This window comes from Micropterus dolomieu, linkage group LG10 (genome assembly GCF_021292245.1).
Source record: "Micropterus dolomieu isolate WLL.071019.BEF.003 ecotype Adirondacks linkage group LG10, ASM2129224v1, whole genome shotgun sequence".
NCBI classification, from domain to species: domain Eukaryota; kingdom Metazoa; phylum Chordata; class Actinopteri; order Centrarchiformes; family Centrarchidae; genus Micropterus; species Micropterus dolomieu.
In genome coordinates this window covers 15,286,661-15,296,810 of record NC_060159.1, presented here as the reverse complement: position 1 = coordinate 15,296,810, position 10,150 = coordinate 15,286,661, and the positions used below count along the sequence as shown (strand labels likewise).

Sequence of the window (10,150 nt, the reverse complement as noted above, 5' to 3'; positions counted from 1 at the left end):
GAAAATTCCTGTATTTTTTCATATCGCAATATATATGACAGAAAAGAAAAATATCGCAATGTAATTTTTTTCCCCAATATCGTGCAGCCCTAATTGCAGGGCAGGTCTATTAGATTGCATTAGTTTTAGCTAGCTGTACTTAAAAAACAACATTAAGAAAAATGGTCCTGTAACAAAACAGGAACGCATAACGTCAATTATAAAATACTGACTGGTCCTTAATTTAACTCAACCGAAAATAGAATTTATCAAAGATACAATTAGGGGTGGGCAATAAAACAATAATGATAATTATCCCAACATTTCCTCAATAACAATATAACAAATGTTCAATATATCGTCAAAAAATATTTGACTTAATTCATTAGAACCACGAACAAATTAGCACTTAATTTTTCTATTAAGATGTTTATTTTGTTGAGAAAAAGGGACTGAAAAAAGTTAATAATCATATTTTCTGAAAAGAGATTTTATCATAATTGTTTTGAATGTTCTACCTCAGATATATGAAGTGATCCACTGTTGTTTGTCACATTCTGACCATAAAGTACAGTTTAACCACACAATTAACCATCTGGCCCTTCAGTTTTGAAGTACAGTCTTGGATTGTTAAGTGTATATTGCATAACAGTGTGTTTAATATCAAACATGTTATTTGGTACATTTAGTGCGATTTCAAATTAATGGTCTTAATGATTGCACATTGTGATGGTTTTGTTCAGTTTCAGAGCCTAGCATTGGCTGTTCACTGTAGCTCATCAACATGGTTGGGAGCAAACAGGGAGAAAGGACAAAATGAAATAGAACAGACAGACAGAAAATGAAACTCAGGGGTGAGCAAAGAGACAGGTACAAAGAGCAGTGAGGTCAGACGTGGGATGCACACAGCAGGGCAGAGTTGACAATGTCCCTTTTGCAAAATGACCCATCTCATCCTGAGGGGGCTGCTGACACTGACTGCTTGTTCCTCTCCTCTCTGTTTTGGGCACTGGACGCATTGTCCATAACAATAAAAAGAAAGCATTTTTCTCCGGATAGTAAATGGCTGAGGCAGTTAGAAAATAAAGCTGGACGTGTTCCATTTGCAGGCGTTTGATTTTTAAGTTTTAAGTTGTTTGATGAACAAAGTTATCAGCCCTGTTAAAATGACAGTTAAGGGGAATTACAGATGCACCTAGCTAAGCAAGCTTGTTTGACCCACCGTCCATCCCGACCTCATTCCAAAGCTGACTTTGTCGCTCTTTATTCTACTTCATCTGATATTTTTGTCTCTAAGGCATTTGCGCATAAAATGACACGCTGTCTCTGCACAGTATAATTCAATAGAGACTAATTGCCATGAAATGACTTAAGACATTGGCATGTTATTCATATAACCATCTGAGATACCAGGCCTGGCAGAGATCTGCACTATTTTTTTTTATTGTAGATTTAATGTGTTATGCAGCCCATTCTCTTATACTTTAAACACCATAATTTTGTGATACTGCACATTGCTGCAGCACCGCTTTTCACCCGTGTGTTGAAAAGAGTTGTTCAAGGTACCGAGTGAAGTATCTCACTTCTATGAAATCTTGGTTGGGAATTGCACATGTGCAGTACCTAGTTAAGAACTACTAGCCAATCAGAAACAGAGTAGGGCAAGTCCATACAAGCAAGCTCGTGTGATCCAAAAGAAAGCTGCTTTGGTAACCACATGGCTTCGGTTCAGGTGTACATGATCTTGAAACACAGGCAGGACAACCTGAATCAACTTCGCAACCTAGACTGGAGCAAGACGTTTCACAGTGTGCACTGTCTGGTATGGTGGGTGAGGGGAGGTGGACGTCTTGTGGACATCTTGTCACTGCGTATGCTGCAGCTCAGTCTGTTCAGTCCACCAGTGTTTTTAGGGCGTGCCACACTAGCTGCTGGGCGAGCATTATGACACATGTAAGTGACGCAGATAAGTTACGGAAGTAAAGGCTGGAGAACAGTCGAGCTGTTTTCAGGCAGGCCAAGCCATGCTAGTGTGGCTGTAGACTTGTTTTGTTACTGATCACTACTACCACTGTTTGGCCAAGTGCCTTTTTATGGGCACTAAAACAGACATTATTGTCATTATAATGGGGAACATGTTTGTAAATGGGATGGGCAAAACATTAATAACACCTCTAAATATAATGCAGTCCAGTTCAACACCACTGTAAACTACAACCTAACATAAAAAAGCATAACCTACCTCAATTGCCTACAAGTTGTTTTTATAGTAGTAACTTTAATGTCCTAACTTAAAAGATTGTCCCTATACTGTGACCAAGCATTTTAAAATGATCATTATAATATCAAAACAGTGCATGTATGCATGAGTGTGCCTGCTTTGTGTCCATTACCTTTCATAAATGAGCAGGTCTTCCTTAGCAGGAAACTCAGCCAGATTTAGTCCATAGGGTTCCTTAACTGACGGCTGCTGGATCTCCTGAAGAGGTGAGAAGGGAATAGTAAGAAGCTACAGGTGCATGTGGCTGAGAAAAACACAAAAAGGTTTAACCAGAGTTTTACTATGACCATAAAAGAATTGTATGCATCTGTATGAATTGTCTCATACAAAATTAATCCCTCTCGGTCAATACAGCTCACTGGTGGTTAGTTTAATGGAGTCGTTGAGCCAGGGAGGAGGGGCCAACTTTGAATGTAGTATTTACAAACAGCAGCTGACAAATCCTACTCATATTAAGATTAACAACAATACAAAAAGGTACAAGTCAGCAGCTAAAGCTGCTTGTTAACAGCCAGCGTCTCCAAACAGCAAACCAAGTAGCTGGAAATCAAAATATAAAACCATACAGGTCATCAGGTTCAAATGCTTCTCTACAACCGATTTACTAATTAGGATGGCCCAAGGAGTGAAGAACTATGAATGTAATTTGATTGTTGGCGTCTGATGAGGTGGTTTCATGTTCAGGGACAGTGCCCCCGTGGAGTTCTTGCACAAAATGTCCAAAGTTTGTGGAGACATAATAATCGTAATAAACAAGAGATCTATTCTAAAAAAAAAGATAGAGAAAAAAGATCTGACTGGTAAGAGGCTCAATGTAAAAAGATAATGTAACCAGAGTCATTTGAAAATTAGGAAGTCAAAATTAAATGGTTTTGGTAGCAAAAAAAGCTGGAAGATAACAAAATTGTAATAACCAAGGGCCATTGCTCATGAGCGTACGCCTTGGTAAAAACAACATGTAAAAAGAAAGACACAATTAACCAATGAGATTAATGCAGTTCAATGTGGTTTAATCACATAAAACTATGATAAAATGAAATAAAACACATGCAGAGGACAATTCATCATTACACAAAGCTTTGGGGGAAAAAACAATAAAGAAGGCTTCGCTGGACACGTGCTCAGTCCAAAACCAGACGGCTGAAGAGTGAGAAAACATTGTCTGGTCTGATTAATCTTAGCTTCTGTGTGCACATGCTGGTGAAATTTCTTGTAAAAAGCATGAATCCATCTTGCCTTGTGTCGTGGTAAGAGACTGCGGGGACGGTGTTATACTGTGGTTGAGTGTTTTCTTGGCAGATACCAGACAACAACGAAGCCTGATCTGAACACTGCAGCGTAACACATAAATGAGTATAAAAAATGGATCTTATATATCATGGGTTATGAAATTGTCCATTGTATTAACAATTTTGTTAACATGGATGATGATAATATTTTGTATGTGTTGTACAGCCTCAGATACCACCATGATAAAGGTAACAATGCCAAAAAAGAAGAGTTGTGTGTAGTGTTGCAATTTTGATAACTGAATGAATTAAATTGACATATTTTATCACACTGATACAAAAATTATGCAAATGCAATATTGTCATTAAGCAGCATTTTAAGTAAGATTTAACAGAGAGAAACTTCTGATTGTTTGTCTGCAAATACTCCTCGGAATACAATCTTTCTTGAACAAATTTTAATCCTTAAAGTGTATTTTACCGTATTTCTATAGCCTACAAGGACAGAGGGAAGCTTGTTATGTAACAGCATGCACCGGAGTGGTCGCTAAGCAGTCAGCTGTGCTCTTGTTCTCTTGGACCATTTTCTGACATCACCGCAATACGCTCAACATAACGAATTCAGTTTTTACTGTATTTCTATTGATCTGAGCTTCAGGGAGGGGAGAACTAATAAGGGTGTTCCAGGACCATGTCCAAGAAACGGCAGCTGTGAACACACACAAACACACACACACACACACACACACACACACAAATACACAAATACACAAAACCTCGCACAAACACACACTTACTGCAGCACATACACATTCATGTGGTGTGTGGGAGCACAGACCAATGTGTAAACACATACTTGCTTATCCATACACCCACACACTTTGCAAATCTGTCCATGTTCATGCAGGCACATGTAGGCTCATATTGAGGGGAATATGAAATGAGCGTGTGTAATTACATGGCAAACGCCGTAATGATCTGATGTTTAAATATTTAAACAGTTTTTGTGTTGCGCCACCACTCTGGCAATCCATTCTCAGGGACAGGCTCGTAGGCAGCGACACGAGATGCATGAGAGTGAGCGTACGCGCCCAACACGTGAGCTAGCTGTCCAGCCCGAAATATTCCCAACCAGCTCACTGCTCAAGGCCCCCGACAAGCAAAACCAGCGAAATAGGATAAATCAGGAGAGCGAAGAGACAGATGAAGCAGGAGGGAAAGCCTGAACTTTAAAAATCAAATATGGTCCAACTGAAATTTCTCTTGCACAGATATCTGCTCAATTAAAGCAAGGGGAGGCAATTTTTTCCTCTGTTAATTCTCTTTATATCCTGACAGCATTCAGTAACACTAAATGCTCTGGGGGGGAAAAAAAAAAAACTGGGCTTTGTGGCGGTCGCAGGACTGTAATAAGCATCTCCAATGTCTTTAGAGGGAGGACTGAAGGGAAGGGGTGGGATTTATTTGGATGGATACTTTCAAAATCTGCAGTTTCAAACATAATTTTCTTTGCACTACCGCCAAACACTACTTATTTTATACAATACTTTGGGAAACATAAACCTTTTTCTACAAAACACCTTTTTTTAATAAGGAGCTTTACATTTTGGGAATGTTTTTTCGCTTTCTCCACGCTCAGGTCTGTCTGTCCAATAAATTCAAAGCTGTAGCCAGGAGATGATTACCTTAACTTAGCATAAAGACAGAAAGCAGCAGGAAACTTTCTGCTGTCTTGTAGTCACAATAAATAGTTACAGCTCATAACTCCCACAACTTGTTGGGTTTACATTTCTGTCTTATTAAATAAATGAGCACTAAACACAAGCAGCTTCACCAGAACTAAAAATTGCAAAAACAATCCAATCAAAGAATAAGTAAACTGGAACATCATGGACGCTCCTGGAACTTGAATCAGGAGAGTGGATGCAAAGTCTGACATCTTCATCACTGCCATCATTACAGACGATGAAGTCCCTTCATTTAATCAGTCAACCTATATAGCACCTTTTCTGTAAAATAGCAATACAAGGTGCTTGACATGAAAGATTGATTGAGATTCAACTTGAAAAATTAGCTTTTCCTGCATTTCTAATTGCTTTGTTGAAATTAATGAGTAAATAAAATATCATGGTGTATTTGTAGCTTAGTTTATCTTCATTGACGCTCAGCTTTCCTGCACTCTCTCTTCAGATTAATAATGTCCATTGCATTGCCCGTCCAGCGCTGCTCCAGGTGGAGGAGACACAGCGGGGCGGGAAGACCAACTGCAGACCAACCAGCCTTGGCCATAGGTGGAGAAGCAACAGGGGTTAGAGATGCAGTGGAGATCGGTGGGACCATAGCAGACAGAACAGAGCCATTTCCAGGACACATAGTTAAGCAGTTTGAAAGGGTAAAGAGCCAACTGGATCTTTCTTTTGACCACAGCAAGCCACCTCTGACCGAGATGGCTGGCACTGCTTTGCGGAGGAGCTATGGATTGGGGCCATGGGCCTGGTTCGCTAATTCCTATGTCGAAGCACCGACTTCAGACAGTGGATATCCTCCCTTAACTGCAAGCACTGAAAAGTTTGCAGTCCACATACAGCTGAATTATTCCGTGAGTGATTCATAGGACAACGCAATCGTAAAAATGGAAAACTCAAAGCAGCAAGTTAAAAGTTATTGCATTAAAACTGGTTTTACTGGCAAAGACAGTGAGAACGGAATGGCAGCGCTGGAGGGGGACTGTGAATGAATAGCATGGGCTGCCTGACACCATCTGATCCACAAAGAACTGAATTACCCACAATCCCTATTTGGCGTTTGAACATAACATATTTGACAGTGGAAGAAATACAACTCTATTCCAAGGGCTTCTTGGTGGTAGAGTCACCAGGACGGACGGCAAAGCACGGGCAGAAGGAGTCACCTCACTCCTGCTGATGTCACAATGGCTGTAACCATCGGAACATTATGGCTGCTTCAATCAACAGTATCATTAGGGGCTCCTTATGCATTATGAGAGACATTAATCATAAACTAAGAAATTCCAAGAGGACGTCGTTTTGTGGCGCATTTGATTCATCCTGTTGACATACTGACCTACTACCTGTGCCGATTCATGTGCTCGTTTTCTGGGCTGTGGTATGAAAACTGGGTTAATGGGGGATGTGAACGTGCAACCAGTCCACCTGGGGCGTGAAATAGATACAGATATAGTGGGTAACGGCTTCTGGGAATTTGTCACAGCTATACTATTCTCTATATATACACACACACATTAAAGCATGTGGTCAACTATTTAGAGACACTGTTAACAGCAATAAAATCGGACATTTACCTTATCTCTGGGTAGGTACACGATTACGCCCAGGCAAACAGTTTGATTCTCTAAATATTTTCTTACTAATTGTCGCTCGTAGTGACAAACACCTGAATTATTACCAAAGTAATGTAAGAAACAAGAAAACGCTTGCAGAACATCTGATATATTTTAAGATCTGTCTGTCTGTCTGTGTATCAAAGCAGACTTGGACCTTCACGTCAACATTGGGAAGAAACCCAATATTATATGAGACATCAAAAATTGAAGGCTGGCAAGACACCAGCAGGTGACCACATAACACCTGATGTCCTAAAAGCAGACAAAATCCCACTGCACATGTCCTACATACACACCTTAATGATACCTGGGGGCCTTAGAGGAGGAAGCCAGAGAAGAACGAACCATTCTGCTACATTTCCCATGAAAGCAACACAAGTTAACACGAGAACTGGAACAGAGTACTGTTTGGATCAGCAAGATCCTGGTCATGTTGGACAGAATAATGAGTGTGCAGCATAAGAAGCTGCAGACATGGCAGGTTGGTTTTACCAACAATGCTTCCGGTACAGATGACATCACATGGTTACCTTTTGACCAATTTGGGGATACAGTATTCAAGTAAAAAGACCTTGTGGCGGTCAATGCTACAAATTAATACAGCCAAATATGGTTTCTTATCCAAATTATCCAAATTATTTTATTTTTACAAATCACACAAATGTAAACTTGGTATATTCCTAAAAATATTATAGATTCCAGCTTTAATATTTTACTTAACATAGACACAAGGATTGTTGATTGTTTCTCTAAAATTCAATTAATACAACAATAAATAAAAGTAGTTTTTCATTTCATGCCTGAATCAAGACCACAAGTTGGTATCAACAGGGTTATTTATATCCATTTCTAGCCAGCTTTTCAAAGGCCACTTTTCAAACAGAGATCAACTAAATATACAAACTTGTTGTTACATCAAGTCACACAGGGATACATACGAAGAGTAAGACTGAGAGTAGAAAAAGGTTTTAAAGATTGGCAAGTGCATCAAATCGATATGAACCATCAGCTCCTCTGTTCAAGAAATTAAATATTTTATCCATTTTCAACATCAATATCTATCAAACATGTATCTTTAAGTATAAATGTATGGTTCAAAATCAAGGCCTACCAAAAGTATTTCATAACTGGTTTTTAACCAACCATGTCCATTCATGTCCAACCCGGCAAGCAAAGAATATTCATCTCCCTTATTATGACACAACTCTTGGACAATATTCCATAAAATACAAATTTGTCCATCATTATCAGTATTTAAGTCAAACGTGAAAAAATACATGTGTCATGTCATGGTTAAAATTTAAGTATGTGTGTTGTGTTTGTTTTATTTCATCGTTTATCATTATCAGTTGATAATTTTGTATAATATCAACTGAAAATCCAGAGGGAGGTTTCACTATAAGCCCTTGGGGGTTTCTTACCTCTCTTGCATTATTTATACAGTGTATCTTTTATATATTTTTATTTGTCTTTTGTGCTACTAAATAAAAACAGCGAGTTAGGGATAAAAAAGAGGATTAATGACATGACCTCTCCTTTATTCTCCCTATAACCAACATTAACACAAACACACACCATTTCGACCCTCTGCTCTGGAAACTCCTGTCACTGAGGCTGATTTAGTTGACGTCCACTTCTTATGTTTGACGCAAACAGAAACACAGAACTAATTTCTTCTGAGGGACTCGTGGGAGGTGGAGAGGAGAAAATACAATTAGGGTGACACACTCAAACTGGAATGTGAAATGCTTTTGAGGCCCAAAATACAAGCAGGTGGCATCAACACAGCCTGAACTGCGATTAAATTTCCCTGGAGGTCTTTAAAGGAGATTACATATCCTTGAATCATTAGAGGTTCTCATTTGATAGGCTGCTTTATTTCCTCCATATTAAACAATAAGGCTCTGAAGAGATACAAATTTAGATTTGTTGTACCTGTGTTTTCAATTCCCCCTTGAAGTGTTTAAAATCTGATCTTACTGTATTTCAAATCTCATTGTTGTGGTGTAAATTTGTTTTCCTTGATGTGTATTTTGTTATTGTTATTTGTCTTTGAACATGTATGCTTTGTGTTTTCAAACCTCCTGTGTGCGAGTGCTCTCTCCAGACTCAGTTAGTAGCTTGATCGGGGTGGAACGCTGGGACACAGATCCGTCGTCATCGCGGTCTTCCTCAGAGTCGTCCTCTGATGTGCTGGTGATGGCCTCCTCACTTGGCGGAGGAGGTGCACTGGCTGCAGTCTTCCTCTGAAGCAGTGTCTCCTCCTTACTGCTCTTGTTACTGCCACATATCCACAAACAGTCAGAAAGATTAACATGTGCACAAACACGCACACACACACACACACACACACCCATCCCCATGGACATGTAAGTTGGCATGCAATTATCTGTCATATTTCATTTTAAAGAATACTTGTATCTCTATGTCATGAGACCATGTATCATTTAAAATTTAGTCAAGCAGTGGGAGACTAAACTGCCCATCACAGCAGCAGTGGCACCATGTACTTCCACAGCTCCTACCTACATATACAGTGAGGAAAATAAGTATTTGAACACTCTGCTATTTTGCAAGTTCTCCCACTCAGAAATCATGGAGGGGTCTGAAATTGTCATCGTAGGTGCATGTCCACTGTGAGAGACATAATCTAAAAAAAATAATCCAGAAATCACAATGTATGATTTTTTAAAACTATTTATTTGTACGATACAGCTGCAAATAAGTATTTGAACACCTGAGAAAATCAATGTTAATATTTGGTACAGTAGCCTTTGTTTGCAATTACAGAGGTCAAACGTTTCCTGTAGTTTTTCCACCAGGTTTGCACACACTGCAGGAGGGATTTTGGCCCACTCCTCCACACAGATCTTCTCTAGATCAGTCAGGTTTCTGGGCTGTCGCTGAGAAACACGGAGTTTGAGCTCCCTCCAAAGATTCTCTATTGGGTTTAGGTCTGGAGACTGGCTAGGCCACGCCAGAACCTTGATATGCTTCTTACAGAGCCACTCCTTGGTTATCCTGGCTGTGTGCTTCGGGTCATTGTCATGTTGGAAGACCCGGCCTCGACCCATCTTCAATGCTCTAACTGAGGGAAGGAGATTGTTCCCCAAAATCTCGCAATACATGGCCCCGGTCATCCTCTCCTTAATACAGTGCAGTCGCCCTGTCCCATGTGCAGAAAAACACCCCCAAAGCATGATGCTACCACCCCCATGCTTCACAGTAGGGATGGTGTTCTTGGGATGGTACTCATCATTCTTCTTCCTCCAAACACGGTTAGTGGAATTATGACCA

The 10,150-nt window shown here is 39.8% G+C and overlaps 1 protein-coding gene across 1 annotated transcript in view; it reads right to left on the bottom strand.

The window, feature by feature from the left end:
• The window catches only part of fig4a (FIG4 phosphoinositide 5-phosphatase a), a 67,719-nt gene that overhangs the window by 14,487 nt on the left and 43,082 nt on the right, over nucleotides 1–10,150 (bottom strand). The window contains exons 21-22 of the mRNA XM_046060202.1: nucleotides 8,935–9,133; nucleotides 2,373–2,458 (exon numbers count right to left, since the gene is read on the bottom strand). Coding sequence (XP_045916158.1) covers nucleotides 2,373–2,458; nucleotides 8,935–9,133 — 285 coding nt within the window. The remainder of the gene's footprint in view (nucleotides 1–2,372; nucleotides 2,459–8,934; nucleotides 9,134–10,150) is intronic.